The 24,229-nt window shown below is 41.7% G+C and overlaps 1 protein-coding gene across 5 annotated transcripts in view; it reads right to left on the reverse strand.

The window, feature by feature from the left end:
- LOC116503720 (CASP8 and FADD-like apoptosis regulator) overlaps window positions 1-24,229 on the reverse strand; it is a 69,129-nt gene that overhangs the window by 41,099 nt on the left and 3,801 nt on the right. For 2 of the 5 annotated variants that reach the window (XM_032210333.1, XM_032210349.1), the window contains exons 2-10: window positions 18,005-18,469; window positions 16,263-16,362; window positions 14,806-14,941; window positions 13,763-13,836; window positions 10,239-10,284; window positions 9,598-9,638; window positions 6,215-6,290; window positions 4,015-4,492; window positions 838-1,982 (exon numbers count right to left, since the gene is read on the reverse strand). The exons of 1 other annotated variant lie outside the window; for it this stretch is intronic. In XM_032210333.1, coding sequence (XP_032066224.1) covers window positions 1,847-1,982; window positions 4,015-4,492; window positions 6,215-6,290; window positions 9,598-9,638; window positions 10,239-10,284; window positions 13,763-13,836; window positions 14,806-14,941; window positions 16,263-16,362; window positions 18,005-18,300 — 1,383 coding nt within the window. In that variant the 5' untranslated portion in view covers window positions 18,301-18,469 and the 3' untranslated portion in view covers window positions 838-1,846. Of the gene's footprint in view, window positions 1-837; window positions 1,983-4,014; window positions 4,493-6,214; window positions 6,291-9,597; window positions 9,639-10,238; window positions 10,285-13,762; window positions 13,837-14,805; window positions 14,942-16,262; window positions 16,363-18,004; window positions 18,470-20,151; window positions 20,176-24,229 lie in introns of those variants that run through there. 2 more of the 5 variants (XM_032210342.1, XM_032210356.1) reach the window with 2 other exon arrangements.

Here is a 24,229-nt window from a genome sequence, read left to right on the forward strand (position 1 = left end):
GCTACTTGGACCGACCTAAGTACTAATTCATAAGTTCATATCCGGTCACATGGGCGGCAAGCCACTCCCATCTGGTCACATGGGTGGCAAGCCACTCCCACAAAGGAGGCCACACCCACAGAGTAGGTTCCATCAATTTTTGAAACCCACCACTGGTCTGGTGGCTGTTGATAGGCCTTCGTGGGGGGAAAGGTTTCATATTCTCAGACTCAACCTCTTCTGTCTCGTTTCGGTGACATTTTTTCCCCTTCGTTCCGGGTCTTTCTTACCTACAGGTGGTCCTCAACTTTCAACAGTTCATTTACTGTCCCTTCAAAGTTACAGTGGCACTAAAACAAAAGTGACTTATGACCGTTTTTCACACGTACAACTATTGTATGGTCAGATGATCAAAATTCAGACGGTGGGCAACTGGCTCATATTTATGACTGTTGGCAGTGTCCAGGATCACTCGATCATTTTTTGCAATCTTCTGACACACAAAGTCAACGGGGAAGCCAGGTTAATTTAACAACCGGGTTGCTGAGTTAACGGCCGCGCTGATTCATTTAACAACTGTGGCAAGAAATATCATAAAATGGGGAAATTCACCTAACTCGCTTAGCAACAGAAATTTTGGGCTCAAATGCAATTGTAAGTTGAGGACTACTGTTCCTTCCTGAAGGAGACGGACAAGATTCTTGGATTCTGTCCCCCACTGCATATGTGCCTGCTGCTTCTTTAGCTATAGCTGCTTCAGCCTAAACTCATAGCAACAATTTTCCAGCAACAACTAAATTACTCCCTCTCGCTGTTATCCTCTCCGCATCCACCAAATTATTGCCTAGTTCTAGTACTTTATAACAGAGGTGCCTACAGGGATATTGAAGGTAGGCAAATCTATCTGAAACAACACTGGGAATGAGTTTTAATAGAAAAGCATGGTACAAGGCTTAAAAGTAATCTACTGAAATAATAAAACCAGCAATCAAGCAATTAACGAAATAAATAGATTTAGATTTAAAAAGGGAAAATTTTCCCCAGGATATATATAAACATGTATAAGATTGTGGTACAATCCCAGTTTAAAAAGAGGATTGAATAACCAGACTAAGAAGCTTGGAGTCCTTCCAGTGGAGGAAGTAAGGGAGACCAGAGTCCCTTTAAGATGTTTGAAGGCTTTATCTGAAGAGTTCTCAAGAGAATGCAGTTAGTCTGTTGAGATTCTTGTAAATAGGTAAGCAACAATTTAAAAAAAAACCCTATTTTAATCATTTCAGTCTCATTCTAGTTCTTTGCGCCTGACAAAGATTGAAATGTTTGTGATCAGCTTCCACAGAAAGGAAAAAAAATATAATCCATCACCAAAATATCCAAAGTAATTGTAACCATTTTTAAAATACAAAATGCACAATACGCGTCTCGAGATATTCAGGTGAAATACATATTTATATTTTAGGCAAAAATTACTAGTATTACCCTTGCATTTGCTATTACTTTTGATTATACTCGCATGCCGAGACAATTATGTTGCCTCATAATAATCCACCTTGGATTTTGTTTGAACTTATATTCATAAGCAAGTCAGAAGGTAATATAATTCTCTTGAGGTCTGAGTTCTGAGAAAGATCACGCCAAGTTATGTAAATAAGGCACAGATCCAGTGAAATCTGTGGCGTGCATTAAGACCTTAAGTAATACATTGTAAGAATAGCTGCTTGTTCCCACTACTTCTTGTCCAAATCAGCAATTCTGTGAAGCCAGAATTATTTGTTTAAAAGTACAAAATATGTCTGAATGCTATTACTTGTGGTCTACTTGACTCCAGGAGAAACTGATAAATCTCCGAAAGGTTTCACAAAGGCCTTCACTTGTCAATCAGGAAGAGTTTTTTCCTCAGGGTGTGCTTTAATAAGAGTGAGTACTGTTCTGTAGAATTAATCCTATTCCATTCATAAATTCTGCTGTTCAGCTCTACAAAAATATCCAGCAGAGGCAACTTCCTGAAAATAAAAAAGGGAAAGGAGAGAGAGAGAAAAATACCTTCAACATGAGATTACATTCATTTTATAAAAAAGTAAAAAGCTGCAGGTGAACAGCTCCAGATTTTCAGTTCTACCTTTCAGGGAGGCGCTCGCAACTGTCACTCACGCCCTCGTGACCTTAAGACTGGACTACTGCAATGCGCTCTACATGGGGCAGCCCTTGAAGAGTATTCGGAGACTTCAACTCGTCCAGAACGCAGCCGCGCGAGCGATTGTGGGTGCACCTCGGTACACCCATGTTACACCTATCCTCCGCGAGCTGCACTGGTTACCGATCAGTCTCCGGATACGCTTCAAGGTGCTAGTCGTAACTTATAAAGCCCTTCATGGTATTGGATCTGGGTACTTGAGAGACTGCCTGCTGCCAATTACCTCCCACAGACCCATTAGATCTCACAGGGTTGGCCTGCGCCGGGTGCCATCTACCAGCCAATGCCACCTGGCTATTACCCGGGGGAGGGCCTTCTCTGTGGCAGCTCCGGCCCTCTGGAACGAACTCCCCGCAGGGATTCGGACCCTCACCTCTCTCCAGGCCTTCCGAAAAGCCGTCAAAACCTGGCTTTGCCGGCAGGCCTGGGGGTGATGAGTTCCCTCCCCTCTCGACATGTATGGTTGTGCGACTGTTGCTTACTTTCATTATTTGTATTTCGTTTTTATGTTCCCCCTTTTTTCCCCTTGAATTGTTCGCCACCCTGAGTCCTCCCGGAGAAGGGCGGCATACAAATAATAAAATTCTATTCTATTCTATTCTATTCAGATGAAGGTTATTCAGCTACTCTTAAGAAAGTTTTTCTTAAGTTTTTGGGGCACCAGAGTTCCCTGTAAAGAAACAGAGGGGTTTTCTTTCTGGGTACCAGAGGGGGCATGGTTTCATATGATGCCTACATCCTGCGAATGGGACGTCACTTGTTCGTGCAGCTCATTTTCTGGCATGCCGTGATCCGATGCTGGTCCACGGACCAAGGGTTGGGGACCCCTGTCTTAAGGCATACTTGGATTGTGTAGTATTTGGGATGTTTCAGCATGCAGGGATGCAAACATATCACCTCCTTGCAAACGATTTTACTTCCACATAAATATGTTTAGGAGAACTTAAGACTTTGTGTTTTGGGCCATTCCTTGTATTACCTGGAAGATTTAACAGGGTAACGTTTATTGGTTAAGAAATTATTCAAGATGCTTTCCCTGCTCCCAGCCATGGGACAAGAAAGTTGTGTTTGTATCGGTGTTTCCATCACTTGTCTGGAATAGAGGCCTTATGTGTACGGCAAGCACTGGATCCAAGCCTAACCATCAGAAGCCCTCCAGTTCTCTTTTATAAAGAAATGTATATGGAGGGCACTGCTCAGTTAAATGGGAACGTCAGGCCTGCAATTATATTCCTTTTAGAATTTTGGCCTGCCACACTTTCTCTTATTCATTATGCTGTTTCTTTAGTATAGTTGATGGGAGGGGGGGAACACACAGGAGTAGGACTGTGGAATGTATTGTTGTCATTCTTTTCTAGAAGACCAAGGTCATCTTTTGACTCCGCACCTTGGCACCTGATCGGAAGTAGCTGGGTGGAGATGCCAGCGTGGAAGAAGAAGATTGGACCATGTGATGGATTGTGGGTGTGGGGACAAAATCATGAACTTTTAACTGGGTGGGATTCTGATGCAATTTCCAGAATTGGGATTACACAGATGTGCTAAGATTCCTGATTTATTAAATTGGAACTTTAAGGATCGTTTTGCCTTGGAGTCTGATTTAATTCTACATGATACTTGGAACGCTGACAACTACATATCTATAGTGTACTTTTGACCTGTGTCAAAATTATCTCACTTCTGTCACGCACTCTTTCTGCAGGAACCAATATCAATGCTTGTCTCATTGCTGTAAACCCAAGTATTGTCAGAATGCTGTTTTCATATTCCTATCTATTTTCCATTCTCCCAAAGAACAGCATGGCTCCTGCATGGCTAGTATTTGACATATAAACACCTACCTCTTCTGAGGATCCATCAGAAGGCCAGCCAAAGTGGAAAGATAATAGGACGATGAGCATGGGGATCTTTCCAATACAGAGGCATCCAATCTGCAGTGGCTCCAGAAAATGTCTGCTACTTGTGGGATTGTGCCAAGATTTCCATCTGCCTCTGTCAGGCTGGCATTTCCTTGCCAGTTTTGGGGTTCAACATAGTTTTGAATAAAAAAGAGCTTTGGTTTTCCTAGGAGATCGGGACACTTCTCACCAGTAAAGAAATCCTTCAGCCTTTCCAGTTGAAATCCTGGAGCGATATGGTCTGTGCAGAATATATGTTCCTGGTTCCCTCGACTGACAAGCACGCAAACAAAACAATCGGCATCTTTGTGAGCTCTCAGCTTTGCTGCTGCATGCAAATCACACATCACTGCATCCATATTGAGAAATAATCGACAGTGAACTTCAAAATGTAGTGATTGAAAGGCTCTCGTCAACAAACCTACAGAGAGAGAGAAGCAGGAGAGCCAAGAATACCAGGCCAAGTCAGTAGGTTAGAGTCCAGGCTTAGGAAGGCTGGTTTTGTTTTAAGATCCAGTTGTTTTAACATTTATTGGCCTACCTGTCTAATTTCAAGCTGGCAGACATTTTAAGCCATAGTCATTTGCTAAAATTAATTCCAGAAGATATGGTCCTATCTTCCTTTTTCAAAAGTTTTATTTTCTTTTAAAACAAACATTTCATCATTCCTCAATCAGTGAGATATCGGAGTACAATTTTTTTGTGTGTCAAAATAGTTCTAGTTTACCACCAAATTCTTGTCTAGCCTAATGTATACCCCTCCCTCCCTCCACCCTAACCCCCCTCCTCCTTCCCCCCCCCCCCCGACTTCCCAGAACCCGTACACGGTATGGATTTTTAACAAACACAGTCTAAAATCTATTGAGAAAAAAGAAATAAAGAAATTAAGATATTGTCCTATCTTGAGGGCTTACTATCTCTTGCACTGAACTTGATTACACCTCAATCTGTTCGTATTAGATTTTCTTACTTTATATTCTGCTTTTTCCTTAAGAGTACCTCTACAAAAAAATTTTTGAGAGAGAAGAATGCAATTTCTGTGCATTACACGAGAGCCAATTTGGTGTAATGGTTAAAGGCCCAGGTTAGGAACCAGGAGACTGGGAGTTCTAGTTCTCTCTCAGGCATGAAAACCAGCTGGGTGTCTTTGGCCCAGTCATTTTCTCTCACCTGAACCCACCTCAAGGGTTGTATTGTAGAGAGAATAGGAGGAGGAAAGGAAAGAGTATTAGTATGTCCGCTGTCTTTATAAACATAATAAAGGCAGGATTAAAAAATAAAATAAATTGCACTTTGTTTTGTGATAGTGTAATTTATATTGTGTGAATGGCTGTAAAGTTCAGATTTTTTTAAAAAGTATTTTCCTGTGTTTTTTTCTTTTCTTTTCTCCTCCTTCTCTCACGTCAAATTTTTCTCTTAAGTTATCCTTTCCTTCCCCTCTCATCCCTTATGGAGTTTTTGAGTATAGGATTCCTTCCTCCTATCCTTTGGAGCTACAAAGCCTGCAAAGATAAATATCTCTCCAGTGCAGCAGAAGAGTATGATCAAACGTTTCTTATTAATGGTAACTATAAATTATAATTATAAATTATAGTTGAATCTTGCCATTTGGGGAAACGTCCTTAATTTGTACCTTTATCATTAATTTGAGTTTGAGTTTGAGTAGTTTATTTATATGCCGCCCTTTTCCCTGGGGGGACTCAGGGCGGCTTACAATTCGAAAGGAGGGGAAAACAAACAAATTAACACATAGGACAATTTGGCTTTCTCAAAGGTTAACTGCTCTACACATTATGCATATCGTAGTGACCAAATCAATGTAGTGTAGCAATTAATGTCTGGCAGGAAGGAGCAAGTTGATTGGGCCGAGGTGGCGCAGTGGTTAGGGTGCAGTACTGCAGGCCACTTTAGCTGTCTGTGATCTGCAGTTCAGCGGTTCAAATCTCACCGGCTCAAGGTCGACTCAGCCTTCCATCCTTCCGAGGTGGGTGAAATGAGGACCCGGACTGTGGGAGCAAGTTGCTGACTCAATTTGCTAAAAAATTTGTAAAACCGCTTAGAGAGGGCTGAAAGCCCTATGAAGCGGTATAGAAGTCTAATAAATAAATAAATAAATAAATAAATAAATATCCACTGCACTTACCCGCATCGTTGCCAATGCAGTCAATAATCAGGCAGACTCCTAAAGGTTTGCTTTGCATTCTGTACTTGTTACAGCCCTGCAAAAACAGAATCACGAATGAAGCCTCTTAGTCTACATCATCAACACAGCACTTCCTGTCTACTTGCACCGCCGAATTAGTTTTGCCTTTGTGTGGCAGAAAACAATAAGGAATAATGGCTTCTCGGAGTCCTTTCTGAAACATGGGCCTTGCGAGAAGCATTACATTCTGGAGAGGTGTGCAAGTACTTCCAGGTTCAAAGGTGAAAAAGACACAAGGGGCATGTGTAGTGTTTCAGTTTCAGTTTATTGGTATTTGTATGCCGCCCACTCCCAGGGGACTCAGGGCGGCTTACAACAAACAAAGAATTAAAATTAAAAATAGAAATGTAACCGTTTTAAAAAATACACAACATATATAGACTTAAAAATGGGGCTGGATGCTGATCAACAGCCTCAGGCCTGCCGGAACAGCCAGGTCTTAGTGGCTTTACGGAAGGCCGGGAGAGTAGTGAGGGTCCGGATCTCTACGGGGAGATCATTCCATAGGGCCGGGGCAGCAACAGAGAAGGCCCTCCCCCGGGGGGGTCGTCAGCCGACATTGACCCGCCGATGGTACCCGGAGGAGGCCCAATCTGTGTGATCTAATCGGTCTTTGGGAGGTGAATGGCAGGAGGCGGTCTCTCAGGTAGCCAGGTCCTAAACCATGTAGGGCTTTAAAAGTAATGACTAGCACCTTGAAGCGTGTCCGGAGACCAATGGGGAGCCAGTGCAGCTCGCGGAGGATAGGTGTAACATGGGTGTATCTAGGTACACCCATTATCGCTCGCGCGGCTGCATTCTGGACCAACTGCAGTCTTCGAGTACTCTTCAGGGGCAGCCCCATGTAGAGCACATTACAGTAATCCAGTGTGTGTTGGCCAAACTTGAAAACCAAATAAACATTTTTTCCAGAATTTCACTGCAGCTGTAGTGAGCAGACTGAGAAAAGATGCAATGGCAGGCAAGAGGTTTGCAGGTAGGTGCTTACACATTGTTCACATTCACCCAAAACACTTTTCTGCCTTTGCACCTGAAGCACCGCGCAATTCTAACATTTTGCCTTGAGCCAAGGTGTTCTGCGCTGACTGCTTCCTTTATGTAACTCTATTGGGATCAATTCTACGCTGATAAATACAGTGCCTAGACATGTTACATATAGAAACAGACAAATACTTTTGTGTGTCGGTAAATACGTTTAAATGAATACCCACGCATAAGTTGATCAGTCTTTGACTCTTTAAGCCAGTGATAGTCAACCTGGTCCCTACCGCCTGCTAGTGGGTGTTCCAGCTTTCATGGTGGGCAGTAAGGGTTTTGTCCGATATTGAAGCACTTTCGTTTTTAAAATTTAATTGACTTCCCTACTTTATAAATCACCATTACTGTGGAGCTGGTGGGCGGTTAGAAAATTTTACTACGAACAGAGATACAAAAGTGGGCGGTAGGTATAAAAAGGTTGACTGCCCCTGCTTTAAGCAGTGAGTTCTGCTCATAGGATCCTGACACCGATAAAAACAGGAAGAAATGTTTACTGATTCTCCCAATATATATATATATATATAATTAGATTTTTACAACCCCTGGTAAGCCCCAAGCAGCTGGCTGGGGGATTCTGGGAGTTGAAGTCCACAGGACTTAAAGTCGCCAAGGTTGAGAAACACTGCTCTAAAGCTTTGTTCGTAGGAATAGCATTGTCAAGTCTTGGGGTTCGTCAAGGACACAAACAGAGAAGCAAAGCTGGTATCATAAATGCTTTTCCTGTATTCTTTGCAAAACTTGCGACAACCAGCACCAGATGACGAATAGCACAAAGGCTAATATGCAAAGTCAGTTCTGACCCGGTTAACCACACCACTGTAATATATTCTCTCAACCCCACCCACATCTACCGAGGGCTGACAAGCAAGATAATGAGGAAGGATTGACTTTTTCTTCCCCAGCTGTCAGTTCAATTCAGAGTGATTTGAGTCATAAATTTTCTCACTATGTTGGAAAGTCCACAGGCCACACCCAAGTGCAGTATAAAGTCTATGCAAACTTGGAATGAAGGGTTATAGATTGGACTCTAGCCAGCAACAATTCACAGACTGATGCAAACAATAAGCCAATTGCAGTAGCCAATACAGGGTTCCACCACAAATGCGCGAACGACAAAAGCGCGCCTGACTAAACCGCAGTGACAAAAGCGCGCCGACGAATGAGCGCTGAAGCGCGCCAACAGCGCACCGACAGAAGCGCGCTGTAACCCTAAACCTAACCCTAAACCTAACCCTAAACCTAACCATAAACCTTACCTTAACTTAAATCGCGCTTCTGTCGGCGCACTTTTGTCGACGCACTGTTGTCGGTGCGCTTTTGACATCACGGTTTTGTCGGTGCGCTTTTGTCGGTGCGCTTTTGTCGTTCGCGCATTTGTCGGGTCACGCCAATACAGAGGAACTTAAGGAGGCTGGATTTCTTATAATTAGTTTTCTTTTTCTTCGGTGTCCGCTGCCGCTTACCGTATTCTACTTTGCAATCCAGTTTATTTTCACTTTCCCTCTCCATAGCGGGGAACATGGTGTAATGCATTCCGTTGTTTAAAAAGGCAAGGGAAATACAACTTCATTGTAACAGACCAAAGAAGGCAGAAACCAAAACTGCAATCGGTTATTTCCTAAAGAGTATTCGGAGACTTCAACTCATCCAGAATGCAGCCGCGCGAGAGATTGTGGGTGCACCTCGCTACACCCACGTTACACCTATCCTCCGCGAGCTGCACTGGCTACCGATCGGTCTCCGGATACGCTTCAAAGTGCTAGTTGTAACTTATAAAGCCCTTCATGGTATTGGACCTGGGTACTTGAGAGACCGCCTGCTGCCAATTACCTCCCACAGACCCATTAGATCATACAGGGTTGGCCTCCTCTGGGTGCCATCTACCAGCCAATGCCACCTGGCTACTACCCGGGGGAGGGCCTTCTCTGTGGCAGCTCCGGCCCTCTGGAACGAACTCCCCGCAGGGATTCGGACCCTCACCTCTCTCCAGGCCTTCCGAAAAGCCGTCAAAACCTGGCTTTGCCGGCAGGGCTGGGGTTGATGAGTTCCCCTCCCCTCTCGACCTGTGTGGTTGTGTGATTCTTGGTTATTTTAACTACTTGTATTGTGTTCTATGTTCCCCTTTCCCCTTTTGAGTTGTTCGCCGCCCTGAGTCCCTCCCGGAGAAGGGTGGCATACAAATAAAATAAATCTAAATCTAATGTTAGATCACTCTTCTAATTCCTAAAATGCTTCCACACTAAACAAAAACATATGTACTGTTTTATCGTAATTTTGTACAGTACCTGTACTGCTGTTTCCGCTATGGATATGTGAATCTGTTCTGCTGTAGATATAATAAAAATGCCCGTTAGTTGCGTTCTGCTAACTTTCTTCAGAATATGAAAGCTAGTAAAAACTCATGCAAATTTATATAAATTAACAATCCTCTCCAAGATGTCCGTCTGCGTAAGTGCTAAATACAATGCCTTTCGCACCGGTATCTATTGGCCATGCTAAATAGGAACAGGAATCAAAGTTCACATATTTAAAGGACAGTAGGTTAGCAGCAAAGCTTTAGAATCACAACATTTTAATTAGCCAAACTATCTTGCCAAATCTATAATTGTCATATGAAAATTAAACACCCAGAAAGATATAAGCGATTGAAAGGGAGTTCATGACCTCTGGCTCTTAAAAGAGATTTTAAATCACATTGAGCATATACTGGAAAAAGGTACTCTGATGAATGTGTAACTGGGGATAATAAGAATTGATGTAAAAATAAAGATTGGCAGTGAGTAGAATGCTAGTTTTGAAAAAAACATTCAAATAGTTAATTAAGGTGTTTGTTTTTTTACAAATATTCAAAGAACACAAAATGCAAGCTATTTTTATTCTGAAGTAGTCAGGGACAGAATGGCTATAAAGATATAACAGGGCTTACCCTGGGCAGCACAGGCTCCATTCATTACTCTTCCCTTGTTCACGGGCTGTAAAAATTAAATAAGAAATCACTTTTTGTTTCTGTTGGAAAATTGTTATGTTTGCCTATTTGTGATAGCAGAAAAAGCATATTCTAGACAGGTAATTGGGGGAGGGGGAATCTAAAATATAAACTGCTTAATAATAATTTTGACTTCAAGTATGAGTACGTAAATCCATTCAGAGTAAATCAATCAATGGCTAATAGCTCTAAAAACTAATTTCACAGCTATCATATAGTATTTCTTAGTATCAGTTTTGTACAGCCTTCATAAGCTGCTTGAAAACGTTTGACTAATCGGGTTAGAAATAGAAGGCTAGACTGAATAGACCTTCTAATCTGGCAGATCATTTTTTTATTCCTTATCCTGCAGCATGTTTTGCCAAGGATACATACCTACTTGCTCTTTTGCAACGGCGATATTATCTGGCCTGCGCTTGAAGCACATGCTATGCAGCGTGACCCGACAATTTCGCGATAGACATATGCGCGCCGACAAAATCGCGCCGATTAAAACGCGACGTCAAAATCGCGACGTCAAATTCGCGACATCAAAATCGCGACGACAAATTCGCGATGACAAGCACAATAAAATCAAAAAAATGTTAGGGTTAGGGTTATAACGTACGTATACGCGTCCCACTATGTTAAAGGCCCAGCACACTCACTGGGCTGTCTATAGTTTGTTGATGACGCGATTTTGTCGTCGCGCATTTGTCGTCGCACTATTGTCGAAAATCAATTAGAGATTTTGACGGCGCTCATTTGTCCGTTGCGGTTTTGTCGGCGCGCATATGTCTATCGCGCATTTGTCGGTGAACCGCTATGCAATGCATAGCACGGTTTCTGACTGAGGAAAACTAATTAAGAAACAATCTGCTTCTGCAAACATTTGCCACCCTCCCATTAAGATAGATATAAACAGACAGAGTCAGACTGCTTTGAATTTATGATCCTCGTTCTTATAGTTAGATTCACTGAGCATTCCAACCAGTGGTGGGTTGTTCATCCCGTTCCAACTGGTACAGTTGGAATGGGGCCGGCGGCGTCCTCGTGCACGTGCACAGTTCACGCATGCATCTTAGCGCCTGTGCGATGCTCCAGCTGCTCGCGGAGAATCGTGCAGGCGCTGTATGTGCCATGCACCTGCGTGGAAGCACAGAAGCCTTCAAAGACCGGTAAGGAGCACGGGTGGGCCGTTCGGCGTTCCTGGAAGTTACTTACTTCCAGGTTCACCGACCAACCGTTTCGCGGGGACTGCCGCGAACCGGTTGAAACCCACCCGATTCCAACCCTCTCTTTTTATCCCAGTAAAGCTTTCCTCCATGAAGCACGTGTTTCTATTGCATGCTTTCTGCTCATCTTCTTTTTGGGAAAAACAAAACACGCACAAAATTCCCATTAGCTGAAAAGGAAAATCAAGCAGCACAGAACTAGTTCCTGACTCAGTGAATGGCTGGTGAGGAGGAGGCAAACCCACACGCTCTCCATAGGGATAAGGTGCTGGGTTCATACAGCATTTCAGACTCATTTGTTATGATCCTTTAAAAAATATGGGAGAGTAAAAATAAGTTATATACATTTAACAACAATGAGTACATTGGACTATATTGATCAAATCCCCAAAGGTTTTGGGGGATTTGGTATGAGAGTCAAACTCGCAAATTTAATCTCACCAAGTACCACCGCAGTTTTCAGATAATTGGTTGATTGATTTAGCAATCACATCATTATATAGCTGCCCATTTTGCAGTGGCATTTTTTTTTTTACTATGGTAACTAAAAGCATGCCACAAATACAGTCTGAAGAAGAAGAAAATGCTACTCTGGGGTATTTGGACATCTGTCCTAATCACTCTTCTTAAAGAGTTTTTGTTTTCAGCATAGCAAGGAGCAGGCTTTTGGAGAGGCAGCTGAGATTGGAAGGATGTCTGTTCATCCCAAGGACTGCCAGATTTTGCACAGCCCAAGAATCCTCCATCTTTCAAGTCCAGTGGGTATATATGGAATTCTGAGAGTTCCAGATACAAAATTCCAGAATTTGGGGAGATCACCCAACTGTGGGTCATCTCCCAAAATGGTTACTATTGGTAAGGGGGAGGTGTCCCTTATTAAAATAGCTGTCCTAGCAGGTAAAGGCATTTTCAAATTATCTCAGGGCTGTCATACTCCAGGCCTGTTGGCCAGAGTCATCACATGCTGGCCATTCCCATGGCCAGTTAAGCGAAGAGGGGGAAAGTCCCGATATGTCACATGAAACCACTGTGATGATGTGAGTTTGACATCCCTGAACTAACCATTTAACAAAAAACTTGAAATGCCCCTTAACTCATCAGTGAGCAGGTTTTCACCCCGGGGTTTCTCCCAGTCAGATGGGCAAAGTTCAAACATTGATATAAAACACTGTATCAAAAAACTAAGAAAATAATGGGAATCTTAATTTGGCTTAAATACCTGCTCCCCCTTTTAAAATTGTTGTTTGTTTAAAACTTCACTAATAAGACTATACAAAAAGATACAAAGGGGGAAGAGAGTTCCCTGCTAATCTCATCTACACAGGTCCTTTGATGTGAAAGCACAGCTGCACAATGAATGACTTCCAGGAGTTTTAGGCCAACCCACTTAGGCCACAGCTGATATCAGAAAATGATCAATCCCATGCAATAGACTCCTCCTTTTCGATGTTTAATGGCTGCAATTTGTTTATAATCTTGACTCACAGTCAGAGGTGGGTTCCTACTAGTTCGCACCTATTCAGTAGAACCGGTTCGTCAAATCTACCGAACCGGTTAGAAGGGGTTCCACCAGTGGACCCAGAAAGCAGGCCACACCTACAGAAGAGGGTCCAAAAATTTTTGAAACCCACCACTGGTCCTTGGATATGATTATTCTACACTATCATGCTCATGTTTATAAAACTCGGTGCCTCTGTGGAAGGCAAGGATGACTACTGCGTTTGTGGTGCAATCAGAACATTGCGTGTGTTGAAGTTGTTTTAACACAAACCAACGATGCCTTTTAAAAAACAAGTTGACATCATATTCTTATGCATGCCAGTGCTGTGTGTGAGGTCATTTAAGGCGGTTCTGACAAGTGTCGTCGGCATCTTCATATCCGGTCACATGGGCGGCAAGCCACTCCCATCCAGTCACATGGGCGGCAAGCCACTCCCACAAAGGAGGCCACACCCACAGAGTAGGTTCGAACAATTTTTGAAACCCACCACTGCTCGGAGTCAGAGTTTGACTAGAGTCCCAAGGGAGTGGGCGGCATACAAATGTCAATAAACTCGTAAACCCGTAATACCCATAAGCTAGATCTTGCCAAGTCCACTTAGAAAGGACCACACACTGCCATCTCATCAGTTCCCGGTAGTTAGACAAGCTTTTTACAGCTCCTTGGCTCTGCATACTTCAGAAAACCCTTTTCTCCCAAAATTGAGGAAACTACCAGCATTTAGTTGTGCTGCATTATAATGCACTTACCTCTGGAGGGTCAGCTAGAGATAACTTAGGTAAGGACACCTGAAGAGTTTTTGCATTCATATTTGGAAAGCGTGCTAAAGCCAAAAATGAAAGAGAGATCTCAGAAATTACATCAATAGTGGTTATTTTGTAAAACAACTGTTCCGCTCAATTCTCTTCTACCTCTACACTGATTGCTGTTCATGTACGTGGGGAGAAGCAGAGAGAATAAATAAATGAGATCTTCTAACATATCCTCATTACCTGCTCTACTATAAAGGCCCATGCTTGGAAGGATGAGTAGAACATGTTCTATATGTTTATAGATGCTCAAGATTTAGAATGATGGAAAAATCAAGGCACAGAATATTAGAACAGTAAACTCTACTTGTTGTCTGGGGGATTGTTCAGACAGGTAACCCAATCCCAAGGATGGGACATGACCAACAAGTTTTTTCCTGCAATCTCCCTCCCCAAATTCTCATGACGCAGTGGTTAAATGCAGCACTGCAGGCTACTTCAGCTGACTGCAGTTCTGCAGTTCGCCTGTTCAAATCTCACCGGCTCAGGGTTGACTCAGCCTTCCATCCTTCCGAGGTGGGTAAAATGGCGACCCGGATTGTTGTTGGAGGCAACATGCTAACTCTGTAAACCGCTTAGAGAGGGCTGAAAGCCCTATGAAGCGGTATATAAGTCTAACTGCTATTGCTATTGCTATCATGACATGAGAAATAATTTTTTCATATATTATTGTACTGCCAATATTACCATTTTCAACTAAGACTTAAATGGGTTGATGACAAAATGAAATTGTTTGTTTCATATTGTTTCAAAATCATGAAGCTCAAATTTCTCGACTCAACAAATTGTTCAGATATACTTACTATTAGCAGCATTCCTAGGTATGCTAACATATTAATAAGCCTCACTGAGTTCAGTATAATTTTCGCCCAAGTATTTCTCCAACTTCAGTAGGCAGGGAATGCAGAACTCTTTGTCAGTGAAGACAGCAAACTATGAGAATTAGCTTCTAAAGCTGAATGGTAAAACACAGCAAATCTTACCTTCTAGTTTGTACTTTTGAATCTTTTTTGCCAAGTCTCGCCTGTGAATGGTCAGGAAGGCATTTTCTATTAAATCCAGATGCATGGGAGATATCAGTTCTAGCTTTTCCAAGTCAGTAATAATTGCCAGAAAACTCTAGAAAAATCAGACAGTGTAATTGTAAAGGACAAGCCACCACATTCCTGAAAAATGACAAGTTATATATTAAACTTTCATGGAATATAGAAAGATTGGTAGTACAGTATCTGTCTCCCCTATTTAGGGAATATATATTCCTTCACAATCAGTGTTTACCCTATACTAATCCTGCAAGGGAGAGTTTTTGGAATTTCCAGTTTTACTAATAAGGAAGGGATTACACAACATAGTAGCTTGAACTTGAAACTAGCAGCAGAGTAACTTCATTTCAGTGAGCAAGCTGGACATAGGATCTTTCACTCCAACCCATCCCAGTGCCTCTCTATATATTTCAAAGCACCATACCAGATTGGCTCATAGTTAAGATGACAGTAATTTTTGTCCAAATCACCTGAAGGGCCCATAATTGAATTCTACTCTTATTGCAAATCATTCTAAGAAACACACAATTGGTGAAAGGGACTGCTGAGGAATTGTCAGTATCAGGTAAAATTAAATAAAAACAGTTATGGATTAAATTAATCTATCAGCTAAGAATTCTGCTTCATGTATGTCAACGAGTGATAATAAAGAGCTTCAACAACTGGAAGTTATTAGTAGCACTGGTTATTCCCAAATGAACTTTCTTGCAGTTTCTGTATTTTATTATCACTGACCACCTAGATAGAAATCAACATTCTCCATATCCCAATGCAGGAACAACTTGCTATACTGTTAAGAGGACCTTATGGAAAGAGAAAGAGAAAATGCTATTAATAGCAGTTAGACTTATATACCGCTTCATAGGGCTTTCAGCCCTCTCTAAGCGGTTTACAGAGTCAGCATATCGCCCCCACAGTCTGGGTCCTCATTTCACCCACCTCGGAAGGATGGAAGGCTGAGTCAACCTTGAGCCGGTGAGATTAGAACCGCTGAACTGCAGATAACAGTCAGCTGAAGTGGCCTGCAGTACTGCACCCTAACCACTGCGCCACCTCGGCTCTATTGTGCTGTACCTAACCCCGAGGAGCTATTTATTCATCCTTTCACTTGTAATTTGAAGTGGCCTGGTTACAACAGACGCTAACTTTCTATCCCATTAGGTTTATTGCTTTCTAACCTTCCTGTTGATTTAGTACTATCTTTCCAAAGTTTGATTTATAAAGCATACATCATAGCTACATCCTGCAGGTGCGTGGTGCTCTCTTACACCTGCGTGTGGGAAGGAGGCAAAGCCAACAGACATAAACCAGGGCATCCTTGTTCTTTCCTCTGTGTTCATTCACTGTAACACAGAGAGAACTGAGATGAATTGCTATCATGTTTATCTTAAGTTTACCTTCTCCTTATGCGATTTACCAAGATGATTTTTCAGAAGGAAAGAGAGAGATCTCAAGTCTTCTTTGTCCAGATCTTCATTGATTTCAGTCATCAACACCCTGCACACAAACACAGTTTGCAATTAATTTAAAATTAAATTAATTTTGAAAAGGCTTTGCTCTCCCATCCAAGGGGCTGTGCTACATATTCTTATACAATACTCCTTTCTTGAACTATATTTTAACCATATATGCATTTTTCAACCAATAATTATTAATAGTTAAGAGCAAGACCAAATGAATACTCAGTACAATTGCAAATAGCAAGAACCCAATACCAAGAGTAAAAATAGAGAATATGGCTTAATAAAATCAGGAAAAGGTATTCGGGAACAAATTGAACTTTGAAAGTTAGTATGGTTATTTTGGACTATAATTCTTATCAATCCTACACAGAATGACCAATGGTGAGGCATGCACTTCACTTTGCTGTCCACGGAGAATACTGGTTTGGGCAATATTGAATTAATTGGGCCAGTAATACAACAGTGCACAGCAGCTTCCCATAACAATAATATATCGATTTTTCTTTTATGCATCCTTTGTACACCATAAAATATATATCTATTGCTGAGGCTCAGTTCATGTATGGATAGGAATGAAAATAGGCATATTTTGGATATCCTGCTAAATTCCTACTTGTCTACAGATTTTGGTAACTCTTCTGACATACTGATAGCAATAGCAATAGTACTTAGATTTATATAACCGCTTCACAGTGCTTTATAGCCCTCTCTAAGCGGTTTACAGAGTCAGCATATTGCCCCTAACCATCTGGGTCTTCATTTTACCCACTTCGGAAGGATGGAAGGCTGAGTCAACCTTGAGGTTGGTGAGAATCGAACTGCCAAATTGTAGGCAGTCGTGAGTCAGCAGAAATAGCCTGCACTGGGCCATTGATGGCTTCTTACCTGAATTTTAGGTTTTTATACTTCCCCATCCTGGGGCCCTCCAGATGCCTTGAGACCCAAACTCTCATAAAATAATGCTAGTTCTGACTTATTTGGGATGCTCCCAACACTTGCAACCTAATCTTCTGCATCTGATGTAGGATTGTTGAAAATTCTTAAGATGAAAAGAGTCCTTGCATTAGTTATGGTGAAACGAAAAAATAAAAAAAGAAGGGTACCCCAGCAATTTTATATTTAATTATAAAATGTTCAAGTACAAGCTAGCTTTGGTTTGGGTTTCAGTTGTTTACTCGCTCCCCTGAACAAATAATTAGTGTAAATGACTGAGATTTCTAATACCCGTGGTGGTCTGAATGATCAAGTTGCATGATTGGTATATTTATTTTTTTATTTTAAAAGATTTTTAAAAGATTACAGTTATGTATCTATCGACTGTACATACAGATAGCTTTCATTCATAGTCTGAATTTCCAATGTAAATCATTGCAATAGTTACTTGATTTAAATTTATATTAAAATATTAAATTTCTATAGCCGGCTATCATAGTTGATAACTGTGGATCGCTAATCTAAGTTATAACCTAATACTGGATCACTATCCTCCTCCCAAAATGGTTTTTCAGTTTATAGAAATGGAAGAGAGGACTCACAGAATTTTACAATTCTGGTGTTATCCATACAACGGAGCATTTTCAAGCGAAGCAATTCTTAGAAACAGAAACCAATGGAAATAAACTAATATAGAGGTGTATGTTTTTCAAAAGCCCAGAATGCTCTTGAATTTAGCTCACCTGTATTTTGACAACATCTGAGAATGATGGGCTAGATTAGCTTCCACAGCTGCTCTTCCAGTCCCCAGGAACTTCTTTAACAAGTCAAATCTTTTCAGCCTGTACAATAGTTCAGATAAGTTGATGGTGGTAAGAATCTCCTTTTCGTTCAAAGCTGTCAAGAGTTGTAGGACATCAGAGATAGATTCGCCAGGCATGAGATCGCTGCACAAGAAGACCACGGTTTCCTTTTCATCTGTATCCAGTTCCTGTTCAAGCTTGTAAAGGAGGGATGCTGGCACACTGAAAACTGTCATCACAGGCCCCTAGCCCTTTTACAGTTCTCTGTGTGGGTTTTGAACAAGAACAGCCATGTCATAAGGCTTCCTTCTTAATGCAGAATCCGCTGTCCTTGTTGAGCTTCAATATCCAGGCTTCATTTTATGCCTTTTATATATCGAAAGACCATCGACGAGACGGGAAGCCCTAGACAAAGCCAAATCATTTTAATCACACACACAATGATTAAAAGTTCACTGCTGGCGCTCCTTCTGCCATCTCATCTGCTGCTACATTGGTTCATTTGCTCAAACTGGGAACAGTATGGACTTTTTAAAAAATTAAAATAACCCTTAGGATGAATCAAAATGGAATATCCAGTTTTCAAAAAAAGTTCTCACAATCACACCACTTAGAATGCCCAGAGGAACTGAAACTGAAATTAAGCAAAAGGTGCAGATTGAAAATGGGAACTCACAAAAAACTTTCGCCACAATGCCACTGATATCCATTAAATGTCTCTCTCACTAAAATTATGCTTAATGAATGGAGAGATTTAGCTCTTCAGGAAATACATGTTTTGCATACATCTGAGCAATCTTTGGGCATTTCCACAGAGAACTGGAAAAATTGTCACTTAAAATTCTGGGGAACTAACATTATTAGCCATAGTAATAGCAGTTAGACTTATATACCGCTTCATAGGGCTTTCAGCCCTCTCTAAGCGGTTTACAGAGTAAGCATATTGCCCCCAACAATCCGGGTCCTCATTTTACCCACCTCGGAAGGATGGAAGGCTGAGTCAACCTTGAGCCGGTGAGATTTGAACAGCCGAACTGCCGAACTGCAGTCAGCTGAAGTAGCCTGCAGTGCTGCACTCTAACCACTGCGCCACCTCGGCTATGAACATTACTGAATAAGATGGGCTGACTTAGGGTACTTTTTATACAGCAGCTTCCTCTGTTCCTAATTTCAAATTCTAAAGGCAGGTTTTTGCACCACCATAGCAGCATTTAGAATATGTACAGTGTTCATTTTGCTATATTTACTCTAATGGAAAACAACTCTTGAGTTTAGGATGTTCTCCCCAAGTCTCACAGGAAGTCAGAAAAAATGCAAAAATCCTGTGACATACTCAGTTTTCCCAGTGATCAACCTAGAATTGTTAACCAATCTAGATATGTTTATGCCTCATTTAAAAAAAGGTGTGTGTGTATGTGTGTAAAGGGAGAAGAAATGCATATACATACGAACAAGTATGCATGCCTGCCTCATGGAAAAGGTTAAAATATTGTAAGTGGCCCTTCTTATAACTGATTCCCTCTCTACTGTTATGTAGGGGGGGGGGGTATTGTATAAGAATTAAGGTTTTTTTCCCCTTGTATCCGCTGAGATACTCGTTCATACTGTATGTATGAACCTCCAGTAGCCACACAGTTATTTGTTTTACACAGAAACACTGCAGAGGAACACAAGTACAAATCTTCTTCTCATTCTTTCTAGCAGAAACAGGGACAGAGAAGCCATCCCAATGGAGATTCTATTCTGAGCAGCTGCATTGAAGGGTTCCACCACAAAACCGTGTTCGACTAAAGCGCGCTCGACGAAACCGCGTAGCTGACGTCATCACAGGGCGACAACAGCGCGGAGACAGAAGCACGCTGTAAACGCTAAACCTAAAATTAACCTCTAAACCTAAACCTAACCCCCCTAAACCTAATCCTAAACCTAACCCTAAACCTAACCCTTAACCTAACCCTAAACCGAACCCTTAACCTAACCCTAAACCTAATCCTAACCCTTAACCTAACCCTAACCCTTAACCTAACCCTAAACCTAACCCTAACCCTTAACCTAACCCTAAACCTAACCCTAAACCTAACCCTTACCTTAACTTGAATCGGCTTGCTTTTAAAGCGCTATTTAAAGCGCCCTTCTTTCTCCGCGCTGGCTGTTGTCGCCCTGTTGATGACGTCAGCAATGCGATTTAATCGGGCGCGCTTTAGTCGAGCGCAGTTTTGTCGTGCCACGGCGTTGAAGAAGGCAAGAGAGGGCAATCAGGAAGACATAATTAAACAGGGAAGGAAGGAAGGAAGGAAGGAAGGAAGGAAGGAAGGAAGGAAAAGGAGTCAAGATCAGTCCTTGTATGAGTCAAAATTTACCAAAGAGATACTCCCCAAGAGCTTCTCAATTGAATGACACCCCCCCCCAATAATTTCCACCTCCTGATCACTTATTTATAACATAATCTTCTATTCCTTTTCTCATCAAATGTTAAGATCAGTTTCTGCAATCTACTTAGAGGTGAGGGAAGGTGAGGGAAGATGGTCTCCTACCTTGGTATTTTCAAAATAAAAATTTCTAGCTATTTCAATTATTCAAACTACTCCATGTTCAGGACATCATTTTGCTTCAGCCGAATCTTTTAACTAACTAAAAGTTAAGTTAGTATACAGGTAGTTCTCGACTTAGATCCACCACTGAGCCCAAATTTTCTGTTGCTAAGCAAGCCAATTGTTAAATGAATTTTGCCCAATTTTATGACCTTTTTTTTTGCCACAGTTGTTACATGAATCTCTGAGGTTGTTAAGTTAGTAACACGTTTGTTAAGCGAATCTGGCTTCCACATTGTCTTTGCTTGTCAGAAAGTCACAAAAGGTCATCACACTGTAGGAAGTTATCACCCAGCCCTCTCCCAGAAAAAATGAAATATCCTAGGAAATATTGAAAAGGCAGAATATTTCTCTGGATGTGAAAAGAAAGAAACATGTTTTAAAAGACAGAATAGCTGCCTGTAGCTTCCTGCCCATCCTCACTTTGTCAATGGGCCATTAAGAAGGCCAGGCTAGTCCCTTTACATAATAAAGACTTCTCCACTTCAGCTGCAGGGGGCTGGGATTAAAGCATGATAATATTGGCCACAACTCCCCACATGGCATCTGATAATTCAACCAAACCTGGATTCAAAACACAGCCTAGAGAGTTGCCCCTGCATGGCTCCATGGATGTCTGACAATCAATCAGAATACATTTCTTACACAGGAACAGGAAACAGAGAGGTGGGACTGAACAGGTTATAAAAAGCCTAGCAAGCCCCTCCCTCAGCCCTTCTCTTCTTCTCCACCAACATTGAAGCATGTGATCCACCTTTTCCGTTCAGGGCTCAAGCCATGTGGCCCTGTCCAACAATAAACCATCTTTCCAAGCAGCCTCCACGTCTCCAGTGTCTTTTCCCCCACTTGGAGCCGAACCCAGAAGGACATTTCTTTCATCAACACGATGGCAGACACTGCAACTGTCATAAATACATGCCAGTTGCCAAGCATGTGAATTCTGATCACATGACCATGGGGTATAGAAGTCTAAGTGCTATTGCTAGCGCCATTGCTATTTTCTCCCTAACAACCACCCTGTGAGGTGAGTTGGCTGAGAGAGAGTAACTGGCCCCAAATCATCCAGCTAGCTTTCATACCTAAGGCAGGACTATAAGATTTCTAATTGCCATAATCAATAAACTAACATATGTACCTACATTCATAGCAGTATTAGCGCTTGGAAGAGATGAAGAAGCATCATTTTTTACAAGAAAAGGTTCATAATCAACATTTGAAAGAAATTAACAAAGATACCAAGGCTGCAATTCCATTCTTCCAAATCTACGTCCCAACTTTAGAGTAAAAGTGTATAGGATTACACTGCCAAGATTTAAACATCACAATGTCTGCAAACTGATACTGAAAATACTACAAATATTCACCAATCACCAAAAGCATATTATTCCTATAAATTTAAGACTGATTTAAACATACGCAGAGACTAAGGTTGCTTTTTCATAGCTCACGATCACGGAGTATCTTTGTTCAGATTTAGCTTTCAAGACTGAAATGAGTCCCAGTGAAATCAAGAACATACATAAAAGGGAGAGAACATAAAACTAGGTTTTCCTCTCCCCCCAGAGGAAATTCCAGTTTGCACTGAGAAGGGACTGAAGGAATGAAGGGCAAATCACATACTTGACATTCCAAGAATTGTAAGCATATCAGATAAGGGCAGTTACAACCTTTCAGTTTTGCAAGTCAAGGATTAGTCACAAAATCCGCATTCTTCTAAATAACAAGATATTTCTAATAATGAATACGCTAGAAAGATTAAGAAAATGTGCATGCTTTGGGGAAACATTTCCAGGCCCATTCGGACTACAACTGGATACACAATTAAATCTCACTGCCTTGTTTTTTGTCTTTTTTGTGTTTTGATTTTTTCTTTTCCCACTGGTGTGGGCATGTGTTGTTTATGTAACAAAATAATGTTTTTTAATAATAATTAAATCTCACTGACTTCACTGAGTTTTATGCACACCTGACAAAAGCTGCCTTTACCTGATTTGCACACTATCCAGTCATAATATGATTTGATTTTGACTGTGTGTGTTTTGTAAATTCAGGCAGTTGTGCTTTATACAGTAAAATCACAATTTAGAAATAACCACCGGACATATTCACACGACATACTGCATTAAAGAAAATCTTATAGGTTGTGCATACTACCATATCCTACATCCAATCATGTTCTGTATTTTAAGTTTTAAGGCTCACTTATCTGTTTACAAATAAACAGTTAACCCAACACTAGTTGTAAGTCAAAACCAAGCAAATTCCATTACAGCCACAGATAAGCGAGCAAACTCTTTGGATTAGGCCTGTTCCATATTCTTAAACTGGATGAAACCAGGAATCTTGTGTAAAGATGCCAATCTGAAGGAAGACCGAGTGCATGGGGCTAAGAAAAAAAAACATATAAAGTAAGGCTTGAAAATTGTGGTCTCCATACTGTGCAATCAGTTCTGTGTATATTTTACCTTTTCATAGCGGTTTAATGTAAATAAAAAAATAAGCTTACTATTTCAGCAGCTGCAAGTTGGACTAACAATAAGATATAACGTAGAATTGGTGGCTAATTTCAAACCACATACATGCCATATATTATTTTTCCCCAAATTAGTCAATATTATGCTGTCACTGAGCATATTTATAGTGTATGGCTTTCAGTATTTTCAGTTTCCTTTCTCAGCTGGATGCCTGGAGGCTGTGCGGATCTGGATGGGGAGGAACAGGCTCAAACTCAATTCCTCCAAGACTGAGTAGCTGTGGTTTCCGTCATCCCGATTTATGCATCTTGCTCCATCTTTAATGATAGGGGGAGAGATTTTAGCCCCCTCAGAGAGGGCCCGCAATCTGCGCGTCCTCCTGGATACGCGGCTTAGTTTAAAAGAACACCTGACGGCCGTGACCAGGGGGGCCTTTCACCAGGTTCGCCTGGTACGTCAGTTGCGCCCCTTCCTGGATCGGGATGCTCTGTGCACAGTCACTCATGCCCTCGTCCTTTCTCGCCTGGACTACTGTAACACTCTCTACATGGGGCTGCCCTTGAAGAGCACATGGAGGCTTCAACTGGTCCAGAATGCGGCTGCGCGGATTATCATGGGGGCACCTAGGTGCTCCCATGTTACACCCCTTTTAGGCGGCCTGCACTGGTTGCCGGTTGTCCTCCGGGTACGATTCAAGGTACTAATTATGACCTTTAAAGCGCTCCATGGCTTAGGCCCAGGGTACCTGTGAGACCACCTACTGCCACCGGTAGCCTCCTACAGTCCAGTGCGATCCCACAGAGTTGGCCTCCTTAGGGTGCCGTCGGCCAGACAGTGTCGGCTAGCGACCCCCAGGGGGAGAGCCTTCTCTGTGGGAGCGCCTTCCCTCTGGAATGAGCTGCCCCCCGAGAGCTCCGTATAATCCCCGACCTCCGGTCCTTCCGACGCGCCCTAAAAAGTTGGCTTTTCCAGCAAGCAAGCCTGGCCTGAACAAAACAAAATAAATTATTGATTATTGTTAATTTTAATCAATTTTCTTTTTAAAAAAATGTTATTGTTAATCTTAATTGGGTTTGTTTGGGATATTCTATTTAATTTTT

This window comes from Thamnophis elegans, chromosome 1 (genome assembly GCF_009769535.1).
Source record: "Thamnophis elegans isolate rThaEle1 chromosome 1, rThaEle1.pri, whole genome shotgun sequence".
Lineage (NCBI taxonomy): Eukaryota > Metazoa > Chordata > Lepidosauria > Squamata > Colubridae > Thamnophis > Thamnophis elegans.